At 38.6% G+C, this 23,111-nt stretch overlaps 2 protein-coding genes across 2 annotated transcripts in view; one reads left to right on the top strand and one right to left on the bottom strand.

Moving 5' to 3' along the window:
• The window catches only part of GTF2F2 (general transcription factor IIF subunit 2), a 157,285-nt gene that overhangs the window by 75,020 nt on the left and 59,154 nt on the right, over window positions 1–23,111 (bottom strand). The gene's annotated exons all lie outside the window — the stretch shown is intronic.
• Window positions 5,194–6,755, top strand: KCTD4 (potassium channel tetramerization domain containing 4). The gene has a single exon (XM_002749027.6). The coding sequence runs from the start codon at window positions 5,302–5,304 to the stop codon at window positions 6,079–6,081; it is 780 nt and encodes a 259-aa protein (XP_002749073.1). The 5' UTR covers window positions 5,194–5,301; the 3' UTR covers window positions 6,082–6,755.

Below are 23,111 nucleotides of genomic sequence, written 5' to 3'. Positions count from 1 at the left end.
TATTAGCTTAAAATATTTTTCCCAAAGAGAAAGTAAAGTTGCATTTTGCCAAACAGCACTATAAAAATGAGTTCTGTACAATATTTTGATGCCTTATAGAAGAGCTGTGCTCATCTGGTTACAATATAATTTTCCAGTAAATAATAACGCATAGATCATATTTCAAAAAAGCTTCGTTTTAAAAAACTTAAGGTATAACTTCTGTTTACAAAATTATAAAACACAGGTTTCCCTGAAATACTCATTTCCCAAAGTACATTTAAAACATGAATTAATGTGATTCACAAATTGCCAAGATGACCTCTGGGTGAAAATCAGAGACATGTGGGATGGAATTTCACCTGAACCTCTGCGCTGGTCTGCTGTTTTTATTTCCACTCCTTTGAACACACAGGGCCTTGTTTTTTTCTACACTCCTCAGATGAGGCTAAAACATTTGCCAATGTAGACAATTTTCCTGGGTTTCCGTGAAGACACAGTTCAACGCTGCAGAATGCTTACAGCTGTATTCTTTGCGCTGGAGTGACCTTTGCATGTTCACATGACCTTCTGGTCTGAGGTCATGTCCCATTGGTCCTAAGAAGGTTCCGGCTCTGCACAGTTTGTGAGATGCTGTGTCCCATCAGTGACATAAAGTGGCTGCCACAGACCTTTTATTAGGACAATACCAGTCCCAGACAACATTTAAAGCAGATGAATTAAATATTTTGAAACATAACTAAAATTTGGACATTTAAAAAGAATTATATTAACATGAGAAAATCTTGATTCTTAAAATACGTCAATACATTAGACAGTGTCACTTATTTTTAACACATAAAAGAAGCCAACGCAAAACATTCGTAGCTGAATCAGAATGAATGGTGGTTACATTCAGACAGGAGGCTATGAAGAAGCAGGCACCTGCTAAAGAAACTCAGCTTGTGACAGGCAGAGGAAGGTCAAAGCACAATAAACCAAAAAATGTGGAGAAGTTCAAGGCAGAGACACAGAGTCAGGTTTAAATGAAAAACTGACAGCAACTTCTCTCGCTTTTACTTTCTTTCTAGGGTAATGCGAACGAAATCCTTTTAGAAGACAAGCACAGACGCATGCAGCTGACAACAAGCAAGATTTGATAGAAGGGGAGAATGTGGAGACAGAAGCTCCCTGTTCTTCGCAAAAGCAGCTTCTAAGACCTCCCTTTTCCTTGAAGAGTGTTTGAATTTTACAGAGGAGTAACCTATTAAGTCTAGAATTATCACACCTTTTGTATCTTCGAATCAGGAGAGAACCCCTCCTGGTAAGATTCCCCTTTCTTCCACGGCACGGGAGTATCTCTGACATAAATGGAGGAAGTGTATACTACGATGATGTCCTGCATCAATCACAGATGACAAAGACGTCACTTCCCAAAAGGAGTTGGTAGAAAAGATGGGAATTCCTGCTACTGGCCTGGAATGAGTTCTGCCTTATGCAGATGGTAGGACATTAGCATTATCTCATAGTGGAAGGTTCTGCCAGGATTCAGTTAGGCATTTGACCCAATTAATTATAGAGTATGCACATACCCAGGACCAGTTTTAATTCTCAAAGTTAGTTATGTATGATTACAGATGTCCAACACAGAGGTGACCGAGCTCTGATAAAGAGTCAAGGTACTGAGGAGGAAACAGGACCCCAATCTTTCACATTTTTTAAAAATTTTGCCTGCAAAGGCAGAGCTAATTTTTGACATGTGTGGTTTAAACCCTTCTGTTGAAACCACTGAGTAATTCTAGTTTGTATCTGCAATGAGGCAGAGAAACACAGTCCCGTGATTCAGGGATGTCTCCCTTGGTACAGGTTCTGAAACACCATTTTTAATCGTTTTAGGGCTGTGGAGACCTTGCTGAGACTACCTCAGACAAGCAACACCCACTCCCCACCCCCTAGTGAATACAAGTAAATACAAATTTAGACTAGACTAAAAAGAGGTGCTCTGGCTTTCTCCCAAGGGGCACGTGTATCACCACAGGCAGAAAAGATCAACGAACTCCTGTCATTTCCATGAACCGCAGTCATGATTCACTGGAGGTAATATGGGGTAACAGGGATATGGTGGGGCCTACTGGATGCCATTTTTTTTTTTTTTGAAACAGGGTCTTACTGTGTTGCCCAGGCTGAAGGGCAACGGGGCTATCTGGACTCATTGCAACCTCCACCTCCCAGGCTCAGGCGATTCTCCTGCCTCAGCCCCCCAAGTAGCTGGCACTACAGGCATACAGCAATGCACCCAGCTAATTGTTTTTAAAATTTTTGGTAGACAAGGGGTTTCCCTATGTTGGCCAGGCTGGTCTCAAACTCCTGGCCTCCAGTAACCTGCCCGCCTTAGCCTCCCAAAATGGTGGGATTACAGTCACGAGCCAACATGCCCAGCCTCCATTTTTCTTTCTTAAGTCTGCAAATTGTGGCAAAGAGGACACAAAAGTCCTATAGATTTGTATTAGCCAGGCACTAAGACAAGGCTTCAGTTACACTACCGCTGCCAGGCCATGGTGGCAAAGAAATCATACATGTCAACTTTGGAAAAGCCAAGAACACCAGAGTGAAGTCCAGAGTGAGAAAAAGCAATCAAGGAGAAGAGGCACACGATGGAACGGTTCAGGGTCTGTTCAGACAAGCCTGCAGAAACAAGGAGCACTCATCAGTGGTTCTGAAAAGCTGGCAGCAGAAACCAGACACACTGACTAGGAAACAGGACCCCAGCCTTTCAGAATGTTTTATCTTTCTGTCTGCAAAGGCAGACAAAATCTTCCTCTGAGTTAGGAGTGTAAGCGGCCCTGGAGTGATGACTGAAGAGGTCAGCAGTCCCACTTCCAGCAGTCCTGCCTCACTCCTGCCCTCTCATCGCCCCATGGAAGCCCATCCTCCAAAAGCAGTAGTAGTATTGGGTTTTCCCCATGACGACATCTATAGACAGGCCAAACAGAGTGTAAGGAAGCAGACCCAGAGTACACAATATTCATCCACGTCACCTGATTTAAACAAGCAAGAACGTGCTAGCACAGTCTCCATCACTACACTGCAGTTACACTGCACTAATTCTGGTATCCTATAGAGTTCAAAAAGAGAGAACTATACCTGTAAATGAAACTGTTATGCCTTTTTGATTCTGCTATTATATGATGCTACTCACGTGCAGTGACTACCTGTAACGATAATGTCAGAATTCCATGAATGTACTTCCAAAGTTGTATCCCTTTTCCCTCAAACTCTATTCAGTATTTCTTAAAAAGCTGTACTGACAGAAATGACAATCTAAAAAAGCAAAATCAAGACATACATGAGATTGTCAAAATATAAGAGTAGGTAGGTCGTAAGTGCTGCAGGACTGAAAGGAAGTTTTAGTCAAAACGTTGGCTCTGTTGTAAAGTCCTAGATAAAACACTAAAATTTCTCTGGAATGCAATTTCATCTTTGGTGAAATGAGTAAGTTGAATTTCATAGTCTCTAAGCAAAAACACAGCTCTAAAAACACGATGCCTTAGTTTTCTAGTTCGATTTCAATGAACTTTTGATAATCTCGATAATACATAAATGTTAACATCAAGATCACTTTAAAAATATAATTTTTTATATCTGAAAATCTCATATTGTTAAGAAAATAAAAAGTATGCATTTTAGAAGAATCTCTTCCAATACTTCTATGTCAACGTACAGTTAAATAATTTAAAATACTTTTAATGCAAGAGAAATATAAACTAAAGTCTAACTTTTAACAGCGTGGCCCAGCACAGCGGCTTGTGCCTGTAATTTCAGCGCTTTGGGAAGCTGAGGTGGGCAGATCCCTTGAATCCAGCAGTTTGAGACCAGTCTGGGCAACATGACAAAAACTTGTCTCTACAAAAAATATTAAAAAAACAAAAACAAAAAACAAAATGTAGTTCCTCAGAATAATTTAGCAGATAGACCAAATAACAGTACTGAGGACAGTGTTCTCATTTCCTACCACTGAGCCTTTAAATGGTAGAAGTGAAAGTCAGAACCCTAAACTGCTTTGGAAGGGAAGTTACAGGGGATAGAGGGAAAAGACGTGGGGAGTAGAGGGTGACATCACTCACTGCTCCAGCTCCCAAGCTGTAAGACAAGGTTAGGCCTTGGTGATGTCTTTTGCCCACTGTGGAACAAACTAACTTACCCGTGACACTATTTTGTAGCAGGTATTCTGAGTCTGCATTGTTCTCCTATCCTCCTATAGCGTAAGTGCACGTGCATATACTCAGTTACAGTATTTTCTACACTTAGCGTAAGTGCACGTGCATATACTCAGTTACAGTATTTTCTACACTTAGCGTAAGTGCACGTGCATATACTCAGTTACAGTATTTTCTACACTTAGCGTAAGTGCACGTGCATATACTCAGTTACAGTATTTTCTACACTTAGCGTAAGTGCACGTGCATATACTCAGTTACAGTATTTTCTACACTTGTCCTATCTTTGTTCAGCGCAGAAGCAGGCTTCAAGTGAAACAAGTTCATGCGTGTTCCACATAAAATCTTAACCAAGAAAAGTAAGTGCTTACTGTAAAGCCTATTTGATTTTTTTTTTCTTTTTACTTTTAGGGTAAAAATAAAATAAATAATAAAAAATTAAGAAATTTTCCTAACATCCTTTAACAAAGATCTCCAAATCAGAATCACACGCAAATGCGATTAAATTCAAGTGCAGTGTCACAAGTAGCACGTTAGGTATTCTTACTTGTGTCTCAAAAATGACTACACTGCTGTGAAATGAGTGACTTTTCCCGGGAAAGAAAATTCTATACACCTAAAATTTTCGTCCTACGTTTCCTACTCATATCTACTTTAAAAAGATGACACTAAACCAATATGCATTATTTTCTGAAAGATGACAATGTTATTCAATATTAAGTCTGCCTAATTAAAAAATAACTTTGGCAGTTAGGAATAGTCAAAAATTCACATTTGGCTGAAAAAGATCCACATTTGGATCTGTTTAACTGACAAGAGGAAATCCAATTTACTCTGAGTATCTCTTATTATTCAGAGGATAGACATGAAAATCCTTTCAAAACAAACCCCTTCCCTGATACAGTTAAATGCACATTCTCTTCTCTGTCTTACTCCAGAACGCTCCTGCATACATAGGCTGATACGCCACCTACTGCAAAACTGAGCTGACAGCGCAGGCGACGCTGCCAGCATCTCCATTCCATCACCAGGCTGGGGCTGAATAAAGGCGTGCTTGTGTGGTAGTGTTTCTTTTGAAAAAAATCTCAAAGCCAAGAAGAACAAGCTGAAATAGTATCTTCAAAAAATGGAACGTAAAATAAACAGAAGAGAAAAGGAAAAGGAGGATGAAGGGAAATACAACAGCCTGGAAGATGCCGGGCAAGGAAGGAAGTGCAAATCCACGCTGATGACCCTCAACGTTGGTGGCTATTTATACATCACTCAAAAGCAAACACTCACCAAATACCCAGACACTTTTCTTGAAGGTATAGTAAACGGAAAAATCCTCTGCCCATTTGATGCTGATGGTCATTACTTCATCGACAGGGATGGGCTCCTCTTCAGGCATGTCCTAAACTTCCTGCGAAATGGAGAACTTCTATTGCCCGAAGGGTTTCGAGAAAACCAACTTCTTGCACAAGAAGCAGAATTCTTTCAGCTCAAGGGACTGGCAGAGGAAGTGAAATCCAGGTGGGAGAAAGAACAGCTAACACCCAGAGAGACTACTTTCTTGGAAATAACAGATAACCACGATCGTTCACAAGGACTGAGAATCTTCTGTAATGCTCCTGATTTCATCTCAAAAATAAAGTCTCGCATTGTTCTAGTGTCCAAAAGCAGGCTGGATGGATTTCCAGAGGAGTTTTCAATATCATCAAATATCATCCAATTTAAATACTTCATAAAGTCTGAAAATGGCACTCGACTTGTACTGAAGGAAGACAACACCTTTGTCTGTACCCTGGAAACTCTTAAGTTTGAGGCTATCATGATGGCTTTGAAGTGTGGTTTTAGACTGCTGACCAGCCTGGATTGTTCCAAAGGGTCAATCGTTCACAGCGATGCACTTCATTTTATCAAGTAATTCCCTGTGTCACGAACAAAGGCAGCAAGCATGCAGCCAGCAAGCTCCGGAAAACCACAGCATCAAAGGCATCCCGAATAACGTGCCCAGCTGGCTCTGTACTAATCAGTTACCGTGAGCTGACGGTATGTAAATCTATCGCTAACGATGTCCTTCCTCTGGGGTGTTCCTGCTGATCAGCCTCTTTCACCTAAATGAAAACAGTGACCTTCTATACACTGTAAATAAAGACTGAACGCTTTTGCTGTTTGTTTGTTTGTTTGTCCCTAAGCTGTCTTAAAATCAGAATGTCTTGGGTATTTGCACAAAAAACAAAGCATGTACATTATCGATTGTTCATTTAAGGAAATGGTAATAAAATATTTTAAGGGGCTATTAAGATTTAAAATCCTTTCTACTATCGCAAAAATCTACAAAGAAACTGAGCTGGTAAAATTAACCACCTGGAGCACAACAGATGTGCAGATCTAGCCAAAACAGAGCCGTAGTGAAACAGAATGAGATGTAAGAAGGCATTAAAGCTACTGGTTTGATTTTTCATAGCAGGCACCAAAAGCTTACATTCACAGTTCCTGTGTTTCATACTAGAATTATAGCTGGACTGACATTTTGCTGAAAATTCCTAGAAAACTGCTTGATGACAATAAAAAGTAAATAAAAGCACTGCTACTTTCTTTGATTGTATTAATGATTATAATAAAAAGTTACAACTCCCTTTAAAAGCAAACAGTACCACTGGATGATTTTGCACAAAATTATGCATTGATGTAGTCAACCGGCAAGCTACAGTAACCCTGGCTGGTCTTGGAAGTGACAAGAACAAATTCGATTCTTTGCAGGCTAAGTTCCCACAAAGCACTGGTAACTTGGTCTCACAGAGTATGTGTTATTAGAATAATAAAGGAGTTCATTTTCACAATCACTATAAGTATCTGTTTATTTTTCAAGCTCAAAAATATTAAATGAACATCACTAAACATTATTCTTATGAAAGAATTTTGATTGTTTTCCCTTTTTGGATGCTAAATCTCAGACTCAATGAGTTAACATTACTTCATACCAAACAAAAAAATTATTTTTAAAAATTAAGTTTTATGTATGGCCATTTCAATGAAGTAATCTACAAACTTAACTTTAAATGAGTGCACCCCCCTGCAAAGGACAGCTAAATCATTTCATTTGTTCCATGACTTCTAAGAACAAATTACATTTAAACTTGCTCCTTTAAAATTAAACCATTAGATCTGGTAACTAAATCTTAATTTTAATAAGTCTCAAGAAGACATCTGAAACTCTTGACTGAGGTTACAGAAATTAACATATATGCCAAAAGTTTGATTACTCATAAAAACTTACAATAAAGGAAAGCTAATATTCATTTCCAGAACTATAACTGACTTCTAATTACAAAGTCTAATGTAATGTAAAAGTTGGCTGTATATACTAAAAGAATCCTTTTGAAATCTATTCTACAAAAAATTCCTTCAAAAAAATCACATTTAAAAAACCAAATTCCACATCAGCTACACAATATTTTTATGTATACTAAGAAAAACAGATTTCTCCTAAAACAATTTTTACATACTTTAAAACAGCTTAATCAAGACTGAGCAAAACTATAAAAACAAGAATTGTAAAGTTTATTTTAATAGCCACTATAATTGAACTGTTTATATGCCTCTCCAACTTATGAGTTGACTTTTCCTTGGCATTTGGACTTTGGTAATGAAAAAAAGGTAGTGATTTAATGTCAGAGCAAGATTTTCTCTAACAAGATTCATTACAGAGAATAAAATAACGCTGACATATCTTTTTACAGGAGATAGAGCTGAACAGATCTCCTTAGAACCATTACAAATAAGGTTTTTCATCAAATCGAAAAGTAGAATTTAACCACTTTATTAGAGTGACAGAAACCATTAAAGATATCAGATTCATTTTTATGTAGCATCTTTTAGAAATTATATCTGGACACATTTAATTCCTCCTCACACTTCTAATAAGTCACAATATTCTAAAACAATTTAGTAATCTAAAAGGAAATCTGACTAGACTGACTACCCTTGTAACTTTTTATAAATGTACCTTTCAAATTACTTGTACTTGCATTTATAGACTGAAAAGTGTCTAAATATTGTGATCTAAGTATATAGAAAATATCTATATTTTATTAGTATTTTCTAAACATATTTATAAATACTTTCTATTCAAGAAATTCAAGAAATCATAAAAAATGTTCATTATAAGTCAGAGTGAAGATTTCATAGTATTTTTGTTAGCAGTCACTGAAGAATTTCTCAAAATTTTTCTCATGAGTAAATATTGTTCCAAAAAACAAATCACAAAGTAACTCTTTTTCAAAAGAAAGGTAATAAAAATGTAGGTTACTAGAGTTGCCATGAGCCAAACATGTATCTCTTACATTTGGAATTATCCCACGCAGTGACTCTAGCACCATCCTTAAACTGTGAAAAGCTTACGGCTTTTACCGTATTTTTTAAATGTATATATAGTGGTATACAGAACAAATGAAAAATAATTTTCAAATAATTCAAGGAAGATGACTAGCACGCCAGACTGAAGATGGTATTACTGAATCAGCTTATTCAGTTTGTCTGTTTTTAAAGAAAATTACTTCAATTAGCCACGCACTGTGGCATACACCTGTGATCTCAGCTACTTGAGAAGCTGAGGCGGGAGGATCCCTTGTACCAGGAGACAGAAGGTGCAGTGAGCCGAGATCGCACCACCGCACTCCAGCCTGGGTGATAGAGCAAGACTCTCCATCTCAAAAAAAAAAAACTACTTATAGTTCAAATGCTACTTACTTTTAGGGTGGTAATAACAGGTAACATTTATTAAGCATTTTACTACATGCCAGACACCATGCTATAAACATACATTCTCTCAATTAAACTTCAAACAATTCTCAGAAAGGTATTATTATTCTTTCCTTTTAACTGATGAGGAAATGGAGACTTAGGGGGTTAAGTAACCTGCCTAGGATTACATAGTTATAAAGGGTTGGAACCGAGATTCGAAGCCCAGGTATACCAGTACCTGAGCCAAAAGAAACAGTGTCTGATTTTGCAAGCCACCTATATCCCTAACACCTAGAACGTGGCAGAAAACAGGCACTCATGAGGTAGGTGTTGAATACAGTATACCAAAATACAGGTTTGCCTCACTTGACACAATCTTCCAATGCAAGTACTCCTACCATGTTGAGGGAAGATCTGAACTTTACAACAGTAATATTTTCAATGTCATGTCATTTTAAAAACAGGTGAATCATCCAACTCACAACAGTAAAGAATATCACAAATTTGTCTGTTGGTGAATCTAAGATTTTCATATAGCAAGTTTGCTGAAAAATCGGCTAACTTTTTAATGACTGTATAATCCACAGAACTGACATATTAGGAGAAAAAAATGGCACAGTGAAACACACATGGGCTCTGGAGTCAGATTTGGGTTCTAATTCTATTAACTTCCACTAACTTGCTTACATTACTACAAGCAAGATCCCTAACTATATAAAATTTCAATATCCTCACAGTAAAATAGGGATAATAATGATTATTTGATATGGCTTTTGCAAGGTTTAAATTAAATTCTAAATTGTATGTAAAGCACCCCACCTTCACGGACTTTTGATAAAGCACTTATTATTATCTTGTTCAGTAAAAAGCATGTTCATGACATAACCATGCATAGGTCACCCCAAAATGTGCATTTACATTGATTAGGCTTTCTACTTAGACATGAACAGAATGGAGAACTTTTAACAAGCACATGCTTAACTGTGACGAACTACTACAAAACACAAGACTGTACTCTAAACTGCTATAGGCAAACACGGTTTTCACTCTATTCATTTAAAATACATATTAGGTTTCTTGGGACTTTTATTTTCTAGCTTCATGTCAAAATCTACAATAACAAAATAATCATAGCAGCTGTTTTATCACCGATTTAAAATCAGGCCGGGCACAGTGGCTCACACCCATAATCCCAGCACTTTGGGAGGCCCAGGTGGGCAGATCACTTGAGGTCAGGAGTTCAAGATCAGCATGATTAACATGGTGAAACCTCGTCTCTACTAAAAATACAAAAATTAGTCAGGCGTGGTGGTGAACACCTGTAATCTGAGCTACTTGGGAGGCTGAGGCACAAGAATCACTAGAATCCAGGAGGTAGAGGTTGCAGCAAGCTGAGATCGTGCTACTGCACTCCAGCCTGAGCAACAGAGAGAGACTCCATCTCAAATAAACAAACAAAATCAGTCACGAGTTACATATGTGATAATGCTATTTTAAAGATATGCCTATCTAATAAATTATGAACATTTTAAACTGCAATGCTGTCAAGGTTAAAATTACAGATCATAATTTTCGTTTGTTTGTTTTTGTTTTTGTTGTTTTTTTGTCAGAATCATAATTAATCATTGCTAATAAAGCAAAGATGTAATATGAAGGACTATCCAAAACAGCATGCAACTTAGAAATCATCTGTATTTAGCTGTGAAATATGCAATGGCTTCTTCTGTGCAGACTTCTCATCCTAATCATATTTTGCTTAAGCTAATGTGAAGATTAATTTGTTTCCATCAACAAATACGAAGTGAGTGGTGATAAAGAAAAACAGGATAAGCAAAGAGAAATATTTAAGATGAATCTAAAAAATTTTATGCCTAAAAATTTTTATGCCTAAAAAAATTTATGAAGAGGTGGACTGTATTTCTACTTCTTCTCTTAAAAAAATGCATAATGATTCAATAGTTTCTAGCAAACAAAAAGCATGAACATGTATCTTACAAATTGTTATAAATGACTATATTTAATAAATCTTTTCTAACAGTGCAAAATGTACATTAAGCATAGCATAATAAAATACAAAAATTTATTTATTTATTTCAAGACGGGATTTCACCATGTTGGTCAGGCTGGTCTTGAACTCCTAACCTCAGATGATCCGCCGGCCTTGGCCTCCAAAGTGCTTGGATTACAGGCGTGAGCCACCACGCCCAGCCTCAACCAGTATTTTAGAAAAAAATACTGAATTGGGTATTAAAGAATGAGACAATTATAGCATACCCCTTTTTAGAAAAAAATACTGAATTGGGTATTAAAGAATGAGACAATTATAGCATACCCCTTTTTAGAAAAAAATACTGAATTGGGTATTAAAGAATGAGACAATTATAGCATACCCCTTTTAAATTTTTTAAATATAAATTTAAAAATATATATTTTTTCAGAGAGATGGAATCTCACTTTGCTGCCCAGGCTGGTCTGAAACTCCTGGGCTGAGCAATTACCCTGCCTCAGCCTCCCAAAGTGCTGGGATTACAAACATGAGTCATGGCCAACATATCCCTTTATAAATGTTTTAAAATCCTGCTTCATATCATAAAATATAAGACATTTAACCTTAAAGCATAACAGGTTTTTCCAAAACCATAATTCCAGAATATTCAGTTACATTTAAAAGCAAGTTTTAATAGTAATTTTATTTTAAAAACCATTTAATTTTTGAAAATTCCTTTTTAAAAACAGGCCCAACTTTTCAAGAGTAATTTTGATTACTGTCCTCTAGGCTGTTTAGCACATATTTATTTGCTGAATATAAAACTGAGGAAGTCTACTAATTCTTCATTGCAACACACTAGTTTTCTGCCTCATTAAAACAGATATTTATTAACTATTTTTAAGGTTCTTAAAGAAATGCTGAATGATACTAATTTTGCTATCAGTGGTTGCTTGGTTTGACCATCTTCTATCACTTAATGTTATTTTACAAAGAACCAGACCATTTGGCATTTACATCAGGTATCACAGCATTTGACAAATTTTTGTTTATTTTTTAAAACATTAAAAATAGGCTGTGCACTGTGGCTCACTCACGCCTGTAATCCCAGCACTTTGGGAGGTCGAGGTGGGGGGATCCCTTGAGATCAGTTCAAAACCAGCCTGGCCAACATGGTAAAAACTCATCTCTGCTAAAAATACAAAATTTAGCTGGGCATGGTGGGTCATGCCTATAATCCCAGCTACTCAGGAGGCTGAGGCACAAGAATCATTTGAACTCAGAAGGCAGAGGTTGCAGTGAGCTGAGATCGCACCACTGCACTCCAGCCTGGGCTACAGAAGGAGACTGTCTCAAAACAAGAACTACAACAACAACAACAAAACACATTAAAAATAAGTGTCAGTGCAGATACCATAATCCTATATCCTAACAAAACTATTTTGATTTTTGCATATTCTTTTTCTATTATGCAAAGATACTTTAAGAGAAATCCCTCTAGGAAGAGAAAGAAAGACTGCATAGCTGGGCATGACAATAATTACTAGTAAAGGTGAGATGATAACTGGAGAGAAACACCAAACAGAAAGATCTAAAATTCATAACTGATTTTGAGTGCATTTTTCTTTACCAAAAAACTATTTTTAATTGATAAAATTTGTATATGCTTATGGTATACAACATGTTTTGAAATATGTATACACTATGGAATGGCTAATCAAACAAATTAACATATATATTACCTTATAGACTTATTTTTGTGGTAAGAACACTCAAAAGTATTTTCTAACAATGCGAAAATGTACATTAAGCATAGCATAATAAAATACAGAAATTCTAGTTTTATTTCAACCATTATTTTAGAAAAAAATACTGAATCAAATATTAAAGAATGAGACATTATTTTTTTCTAAAGCAGTGGTTGAAATAAAACTAGAATTTCTGTATTTTATTATACTGTGCTTAATGTACATTTTTGCATATATAATACATTGTTATTTGTATATTCACTATGTTGTACAATAGATAAAAGTCGTTGGTGATGGATTTCTAAAACCACAAAACCGAAACAAAAACCAAACACAACCGCAGGCATTTACAACACGTATAAATCTACACGTTTACAACGTGTACAGGTTTATAACATATTATAAGTCGGTGTTATTACAACACAGCCAAAAACTAACACACTGAGATTTAGAACATAAAATCCAGCTTCTTTGAAAACTGGAAGCAGGCTCTATTAAAATATCATTTTTGTTCCCAGTTATATTTCCCTCTTCTCTCCTTTGTGTCTTAAGGAAAATTTGGATTATCTGGATTATCAGGCAGATTGTCCTTAATAAGAGGCAAGAAAAAGGAGCTTCAGATACATCTCTTGCTGTTACAGAATGCAGCATTGTTAGGTACATTACAAAATTCACCAGGTGACAGGTATACAGAAAACAATGGGCTAAGCAGGGTGGTACACCTATAATCCAGGCACGTTCAAAGGCCAAGGCTGGAGGATCACTTGAGCCCAGGAGTTCAAGACCAGCCTAGGCAACATGGCAAAACCCTGTCACCACAAAAAATACAAACAAAAAAAAAGTTGGGCATGGTGGTGCACACCTATAGTTACAGCTACTCAAGAGGGTGAGGTGGGAAGACGGCTTGAGCCCAGGGGGTTGGCAGCCGTAAGCTGTAACTACGCCACTGCACTTCCTTCCTGGGTGACAGAGTGAGGCCCTGTCAAAAACAGAGAAAATAACAACTCTGTGCTTGCATAAAATATATACAACCTTGGCAGTTAACACTGAGGTGTTTAGTGAGGCAGAGGGCATAAAGTAACATCTTTCCTAAGACTTTCTATTTAACTGAAGGATGTAAAAGAGAAAAGTTTAGGTAGAATTTTAATTTGCTCCATCTTTTTAAAAATTAATATGCATCAAACAGTGGCTTGTTGGTTCAAGGCAGTGGAAAAGAAATGCAGGTGAGGATTTCACAAAAGGAAAAAAGGCTGGTTACATTGGCTTACATGGTAACACCAGCACTTGGGGAGGTCGAGGTGGGAAGACTGCTTGAGCCCAAGAGTTCGAGGCTGCAGTAAGGTAGAATCATGCCACTGTACTCCAGCCTGGGTGACAGAGCAAGACCCTGTCTCATAAAAAGGGAAAAAATAAAGTTAAAAAAGAATGCACCAATCAACTCCACCAATGTTATGAATTACTAATGAAGGAAAACGCTAAAACTTCTTCTATAGAAACATCTTCTCCAATAAGGGAAGAGCCACCCCCTATCTACCTCTTTACTGCAAAGAAATCATCTATAGTTGTTTCTATACAGAAACAAGTTTCTGGTATTACAATATTATAGAAGTCACTCCTCTGGAAAAGCATGTGAATGAGTCAAAAAGAATGAGAGGCCCAGGCACGGTGACTCACTTTGGGAGGCCAAGGAGGGCAGATCACTTGTTGGGAGTTCAAGACCAGCCTGGCCAACATGGTGAAACCCGGTCTCTACTAAAAAAGATACAAAAATTAGCCAGGGGTGGTGGCGCATACTTATAATCCCATCTACTCAGGAGGCTGAGGCAGGACAATTGCTTGAGCCTGGGAGGAAGAGGTTGCAGTGAGTCAAGATTGTGCCCCCGTACTCCAGCCTGGGTGACCACGAGAGACTCCGTCTCAAAAATAAATAAATAAATAAATAAATAAGGAAAAAAAGTGGTAAATGCAGATATGTAACAGAGATCGTAAAAATGTCTGATATTAGAGAAAGGAAAGCCCAGATGACAGAGTCTGATCGTTTTAAAGCTATGAACGCAAAGAAAATGAGGAACAATAATCAAGAATGAAGTTCAGAAGCCTCACAAGGAAGCTCTCCTAAAAGCTTCTCCCAAAAATGCACCTGCTGCTAAGGGTACTGCCGCAGCAGTTGCTACAGTCCCAGCTAAAAAGATGACCGCCGCAAGTAAGACGGCTCCAGCCCGGAAAGCCACCGGCCAGGAGGCAGCACCTGCTCCAAAGCTCAGAAGCTCCAGAAAGCTCCCGCCCAGGAAGCACGTGCTCCAAAGGCATCTGGCAACAAGGCACAAGAGGCAATCATAAAATGTAATAAAGGTTCTTTCTGACATCTTGGCAAAATAAAAAAACAGTCTGGCATTTGTGGAGGTGTTACTTTGCATCAGCCACGGTACTAAGTATTGACACGGGTAGTCTGCTTAAACGTGCACAGCGCATAACGATCTCATGAGGTGGTGGGATAGAAATTGCTGGTTACTTCTGTATCCATTCTTCCCTTCTTGTCAGCAACAGAACCCTGATTAAGGGTGGCAACTGTACCCAAATTAAACCTGTATTTCCCAGTGTTCCGTGGCTGTAAGGTGCGGCCAAGTTATCAAGTTCTGACTAGTGGAATGTAAGCAGAGCGTGACATTCGGATATGCTCCTGCAAAGAATTTAAAAGTCCCTTTAAACATATACATCATAGAACATTATGCAGCCATCAAAAACGATGGGTTTGTGTCCTTCGTAGGGACATGGATGAACCTGGAAACCAACATTCTCAGTGAACTGACACAAGAACAGAAAAATCAAACACGGCGTGTTCGCACTCATAGGTGGGTGGTGAACAATGAGAACACATGGACACAGGGAGGGGAGCATCACACAGTGGGGTCTGTCGGAGGGGAAACAGGGGAGGGACAACGGGGGTTGGGGAGTTGGAGAGAGATAGCATGGGGAGAAATGCCAGATATAGGTGATGGGGAGGAAGGCAGCAAATCACACTGCCATGTGTGTACCTATGCAACAATCTTGCATGTTCTTCACATGTACCCCAAAACCTAAAATGCAATTAAAAACAAAAAAAAAAGAAAAGAAAGTCCCTTTACCTTCCTCCTCTTGCCTCCCTTTTGATGCCTGAGAGGTAGATATGACAGTAAAAACTACAGCAATCACTCTGGGCCCCCCGAGGATGGAAGCCACAGTTAAACAATGGCAGAGGCCTGCTAATTACCTTGGAAATGCCATAGCAGACAAGGAGTTCTTATCTAGGAACTTCCCTTACAAGGGCAAACAATGTGCTGAAGTCACTGATATTTTATTAGCATAGTTAATTCTAACAGATAGAGGTAGGTGGTATTAAAACGATTATTTTATAGATGAAGAAACAGAGATCCCCAGAGTTAAGCAATTTGCCTGCATTTGCACAGCAAGCAAGCAGCCTTCAAAGTGCCACGCTCTTAACCACCCTGTGATGCTTCAGACCAGCTCCTGGAACTCAGTGAGACACCCGACAGAGGACATAAACCTGGAAAATGGGCAAAATAAGACTGAAGAAAGGGGGTGCCTCCACTCATTCATTAGTCTCGGTCAAGACCTAGTTAAAACAACAGAAGAAGCCACAGTCAACCCAAAGGGAACCCAGCCTGCCTGGTGAATGTGCTGTAAGAAAAGAACCAGCAGAGAGAATCCACTGCTGACACCTGTGGGGCCACAGCCACAGAAAGGAAAAGGGGTGACTGGCAAGTGAGACCTCACCAGGAAAGAAACCCGCTGTGAGCCTGGCATATTTTCTTCACTCGTGTACAGAATTATTAGTGAATTAAACCTGAAGAATAGCTACCAATTAGGGAATAACCAGCAAATGATTTCTAAAAATGAACTGAAAATTCTTCCAGGAGACCACCTAAGAAAAAAGTAGAATATCTTTAAGCAAATACGAAGAGGGAGATTATTTTTATAACACTAAGCAAAGAAACCATTTCACAAGTTTTTGAGATATAGTAAACTCTTGTACTGCCCTGCTCTGGAGATGGAGAGTATAAAGGTAGAGAGAAAAAGGCATACTTCTGTTTCCCCACAGTACCATGCAATTTTAAAAGATACTGAGGATCACAAAGCTATCTTGAATGCTCTTTTAGAGTCATCTGGGAAGGAGTGAAGAACACTGGGAGAGCGGCTGGGCACAGTGGTTCACACCTGTAATCCCAGCACTCTGGGGGGCCGAGGCGGGTGGATCACCTGAGGTAACAAGTTAGCCAGGCATAGCAGTGGGCGCCTGTAATCCCATCTACTCAGGAGGCTGAGGCAGGAGAATCACTTGAACCCGGGAAGCAGAGGCTGCGGTAAGCCGAGATCGTTCCACTGCATTCCAGCCTGGGTGACAGAGCAAGACTCTGTTTCAAAAAAAAAAGAACACTAGGAAAGTGAAACACAGTCTAAAAAACTAAACTGGTAGAAGCTGGGAAAGAGACAAGGCCAAATTCTCAGAAACAGTAGGGTGTGAAGGAAGAAAGGGCTACATAGGGAGCTACCTCCAGAGGGAGGCAGGAGTCTAAAGCTCCAGCCAGCAGGGCAGCCGTTTGTTACCTGAGGACCTACCATCATTAGCTCTAGTTTTCTAAATTAAAAAGCTTGTGGCAGACTATTCCAACAATTAGGCATTTTCCCCAATACCATATGAACAGAAGCATCAAGAAAAGCCACAGCCAGCTTTTGTACACTTAGGCTAACACAATGTGGTACTGACGCTCAAGCTCACAACTGTCTAGACAGACAGAAAGTGACCCGAAAGACAATGCTTTTGGATGAGACATTTTCTCAACCTAAATTCTCCCTCTAGCTTTCACTAGTGACCCAAAAGACAATGCTAAGTAAGTTTTTCTGGCTTATAGAGCAAAATATGAAGATCACTTAGAAGCAACACTCACTTATTCACAGTTAATAGATTTTATATTTATTTCTGTTTTAACTTCCCTTCTACTCGATTTTATATTTACTTCTAAATACATGCTCACCATTTTTGTATCATTCAGCTTTATAAGATAAAATGTAAAGGTGCTGTTGTTTACGACCTAAAAACTGTCTTTAAGAACATCAGAGAGAATCGTTCATGTACAAGTAACTGACACGCTTAAAAGGATTCCCTAAAGGATCTCTCTTGACTGAGCTTTTTTACTCTGACTCATTCTTTTACACCCAAAACAATCAGTCCTTAAAACTACTGTGAAAAAGAAAATAAATTTAAGGTGCCGCTAGTTGAAATGTACGACCCTTTCCTTTCCTAAGGTAGCCAGTACACGAAGAGAACTGATGCCATGATACCTGGATATTACTTCTGGCTTTTCCTGTCTTTTGAGACAGGGTCTCACTCTGTTGCCCAGGCTGGAGTGCAGTGGTGCGATCTCGGCTCACTGCAACCTCCACCTTCTTGAGTAGCTGGAACTACCCTACAGGCACACGCCACCGCGTCCGGCTAATTTTTGCATTTTTTGGTAGAGACGGGTTTTCACTGTGTTGGCCAGGCTGGTATGAAACGCCCGGCCTTAAGTGACCCTCCTGCTTTGGCCTCCCACAGTGCTGGGATTACAGGCGTGAGCCACTGCCTAGCTCACTTTTGTTTTTTCATAACCACATATCACAAAGACCCCATCAGAGACTACCAATTTACCAATACAAAAATATACTTCTTCTAAAGAAAAAAATCCATTATTTCTTCAAGTCAAGGGTGTAATGACACCCTTCTAAAGAAAACATTAGGTCAAATAAAAAATTAAATACAATTTTATTGGATAAAAATTTATTAAAGCAAAGGTAACTTAGATGACTGACATGAAGTATAACAAACATGTAGAAACAAAACTACAATTCATTTGGCTACAAACACTCAAAATTTGAGAAAAACAAGATGGGTAATCTTTCCTCTATATGATATAAGCAATATGGACCAAATTAGATCAGAGTTTATAATTATGACAAAAACACTCATTAAACATTTGCTGATCAGCTGAAACTCTGCTTTGAGGAATATATATATACAATATATATTTTTATATTTATATTTTAGTGTGTATGTGTGTATATATGTATACATATATACACAAAATACAAATGAATCTATTGTATAGACTAAAATTCTACAATAGACCTGAAAAGGAACTATGCATATTTTGTAAAGCTCACCTCTAAGTGTTTTTTAGAAAAGAGATCTAACATGGAAATCTAGACAATAAAGAATAAAAATAAAGTCAAGAATAAGATGGCATGATCAAAAGCCTAGAAGAAAGTACAAATTTATTCATAATTTATACTAAGGTTAAACAGCAGGAAATTCGCTGTGGAATGTCAGTCTTCACAGCCCTGACAAAGTGATAATACAACTAAGCAAAAATGAGAAGTTGTTTTGAGGATTATAATTTTCAAAATTTTCATAACAGAGAAAAAACAGATTGTCAGAAACATGGAGTTTTTTGTTTGTTTGTTTGTTTTTGAGATGGAGTCTCACTCTTGCTGAGGCTGCTGTGCTGTGGCACAATCTTGGCTCACTGCAACCTCCGCCTCCTGGGTTCAAGTGATTCTCCTGCCTCAGCCTCCCAAGTAGCTGGGACAACAGGTGTGCACCACCACGTCCGGCTAATTTTTGCATTTTGTAGTAAAAACGGGGTTTCACCATATTAGACAGGCTGGTCTCAAATTTCTGACCTCATGATTTGCCCACCTTAGCCTCCCAAAGTACTGGGATTACAAGTGTGAGCCACCACACCAGGTCAAAACAGTTTTTGTTTTAAAGATAATATAATGACTTTGATTCTTTAATTCCTCACCCACATCTACACCCCTACCTCCCAACTTAGAAGAAACTCTTGCGAACTTGTATTTCTTGTAAAAAAAAAAAAAAGGGGCATTTATTTGATGTTAAGAAATTCCTTCAGCTCTTTTCCATCTGTTATTTCAAGTAAATTAACTATGCTGGTCCCTATTCTCTATAATGGTGGGCTAACTTATTTGGATAAAATCTCCCACAGGGAACAATTGAAAAGCTTAATAAAATCTTAAAAGTATCAAAAAGACCACAAGATAATTAAGGAATGACAAGCCCCAAACCAAGGGAAAGTGAGATTCCCTGTGGTCGTGAGACTCTTGTGTTGTAGCCTCCCAAGGCATGGGCGACACAAATCCACGTCCAGTGCCCATACAAGGTACAAAGTCTAACAGGAGTTCATAACCACAAAAAACTAAACTCCCAAAGGACTGTATCTTCATGGTGGTGATAAATGGGAAATTTTTAAAGCCCCTGATAAACTAACCAGGTGACCAAGAGTCCTCGTTTGCCAGAGTCAGTCTAGTTGTACACCCGAAGTCTTAGCATGCTTAAAAATGGTGCTCCTTCTTACTCTTAAAACTGTTCCACCTTGTAACCAGGTAAGCTCCATGGGCACTGTAATGATCACCCAGTTTCAATCCCTGGACTGTCCCATGAAAGAAGTCTCAAGCCTTGAGCGTGGTTAATGTGATTATGGTAGATAATCACTCTCTGAAGATGGCTGCTAACAATCCCTTCCTTCCCTGTCCTTGCCCACCGCTAGTTTCACCGAGAAGCGTGGTCTGTTTTAGCGCTTTGAATCTGAGCGGGCCCTGTGACTTGCTGTTTCCAACAGACTGCAGCTGAAGTGATGCTCCACCAGTTCCGAGCCCAGCTCCGAGGAGACCAAGCAGCTTTTGCTTTTTTGGAAAAGAGATACCATGTGAAGAAGCATGGGCTAGACCAACTAAATGACAAGAGCACTAAAGAGAGGCCACAGAGAACAGAACAAAGGTGCCCCAACCCACATGCACCAAGTCTCAGACAACAAGTGAGGCAGTCCTGGACACTGCGCCCTAGCCAACCTCCCGGCTGAATGCAGATGCATGAGTCAATCCAGTCAACGTCATGTGAACAGTGGAGCCCACGGCTGAAGCCAGCCCACTCTCAGATTCACGGGAATATGACGTCATTGTTGCTCTAAGACCCCAGTTTGGGGGAGATTTGTTACAAATTACTGAAACAGTGGATCAGAACTGATAGCGGTCTGTAGTGCTTGGGTGAGAATAGGTACATAACTTTCATTTAAAGTCACATGTTTGGTAAAAGGAATTTAAGGAGAAAATGAAAAAAAATTTTTTTCAAGAAACTCACATTATTCCTACAAATAAATACAATGTCAAACATGAAGCTTTGAAACTAGATTCCTTGACGAGTACCAGCAAAAGCATCAACATAAAGGGACTCTAAAAGACTTCAGAGATCGGAATTCTCGGATACAGACTATAAAACAACTGGACTGTGATTAAAAAAATAAAAGACAAACTCAGAAATATCTACAGGGAAAACTGTCATAGATTCAAAAAAGAAACACATAAGACATCTAGAAATAAAAAAAACACAATAAATATAATTTAAACCTCACTGGACAAGTTTAATATCAGACTAGACACAAGTGAGAAACCATTAGTGAGCTGGTATACAGGAAAAATAAATTTTCCAGAACGCAGCACAAGCAGAAAAAGGGCAGAACAATCATTAGAGAGACACAGAAGAGATAAAGAAACACTTGGGCATATGTTTAAAATTTTTGTTTCATCAGAATCTCAGGAGGAGAGAAAAAAATAGAAGTAACATTTAAAGGGCAGGTGTCTGAAAGTTTTCTACAAATGAAGGAAGACAGCAATCAATAGACGCAAGAAGCTCAATGAATCCCAGGCAGCTTAAATAGAGAGAAATCTACACGTAGACACATCACATTAAAATCAAAGATAAAAAATTTTATATAGCCACAGGAAATAAAAAGATGCCTTAACGCATCAGCAATAAAACTAACAGTAGAATTCTCCACAGGAAAAAACAGGACTCTGGGCCCTTTTTCCTTCTTCACAATGTTACGAATGAAAGATTCATTTTCACTGTAGATCTTAGCAACCTCAACATATTTTTTTCTTTCCTTATTAAGTCAGGAACTCTTCCCTTCTCACTTCTAAGCACTTTAAGGTTTCTCTTTGGCTTAACTGAGTTGCCAGCACCACTACTCTTGTACTTTGGGGCCATCAATAAGTAAAGTAAGGGTCATTTGAACACACACACTGTGATACCAAGACAGTTACTAAGTGTCTCATGGGCAGGTAGCACATACAGCACGGGCATGCTGAGCAAAAGGCGGGTTCACATCCCAGGTGGGATGAAGCCACATGGCCCAAGAGCTCATCATTCTACCCAGAACAAAGCACAGTTTAAAAGTTTTGTATTATTTCTGGGATTTTCCATTTAATATTTTTTGGACCTCAGTGGACCACAAGTAACTGAAACTGCAGAGGAGGTGGTATGGGGATGTGACTGCATAACCTTGATACCAAAATAAGGTTAGATGACATCGAACACTGGAAAAGCGAATGAGTTTCAAAGCAGATCTGTACTTCAGTAGATACTTGACTTATGGCAAAGCTGGCACTGTACAACAGGGAAAAAGACGGTCTTTATTTTAAAAATAATCATTCTCATTCATATGGAAGAAAAATACAATTTGACCCCTATCTCACACCTACAGAAAAAACAATTCCAGGCTGGGCATGGTAGCTCATGCCTGTAATCCTAGCACTTTAAGAGGCTGAGGTGGGGTGGATCACTTGAGGTCAGCAGTTCAAAACCAGCCTGGCCAACATGGTGAAACCCTGCCTCTACTAAAAATACAAAAAAAAAAAAAAAATGCACCTATAATCCCAGCTACTCAGAAGGCTGAGGCAGGAGAATCGCTCGAACATAGGAGGCAGAGGTTGCAGTGAGCCGAGACTGCGCCGCTGCACTCCAGCCTGGGCAATGTGACTCTGTCTCCCAAAAAAAAGAGAAAGCACAGATCCAAATGGGAAAGACAATACAAAAAAGCTTATGGAAGATAACAGAAGAAAATAACTTTATGATCTTGATTTCTTAAAGAGTCACAAAAAGCACAAGACACAAAGACAAGACTGACAAACTGGACTATTAAAGGTAACTTCTGTTCATCAAAAAACGCCTTTAAGAGAGTAAAAGGCAAGCTGCGGAATAAAAAATATTTCCAACCCACATAACTAAGGGCTATATCTGGAATATATAAAAACAACACCTCAAAAAGAAAGACAACCAATAAAAAATGGACGAGAAATCTAAACAAGCATCTCTCAAAATAAGAAATCCAAATGTATAATAAACACATGGGCTTAACTTCACTGAAAAAAGGGAGGTGTAGAGAAATCACTACACATTCACCATAGCATTTTTTTATAAATATGGTAATATCGTTAGAGAGGAGTTAAACAAAAAGAACTTACACACACTAGTGATGGGAAGATACACAAAGTCGGGCCTGACCGACTAGAGTCGAACATAGATACAGACATCTGTCTTGAATTGTTCAGTCACAGGATATATCCACGCTTAGAAATTACAGC

This window comes from Callithrix jacchus, chromosome 5, assembly GCF_049354715.1.
Source record: "Callithrix jacchus isolate 240 chromosome 5, calJac240_pri, whole genome shotgun sequence".
NCBI lineage: Eukaryota > Metazoa > Chordata > Mammalia > Primates > Cebidae > Callithrix > Callithrix jacchus.
This window is presented reverse-complemented; position numbering and strand designations above follow the sequence as displayed.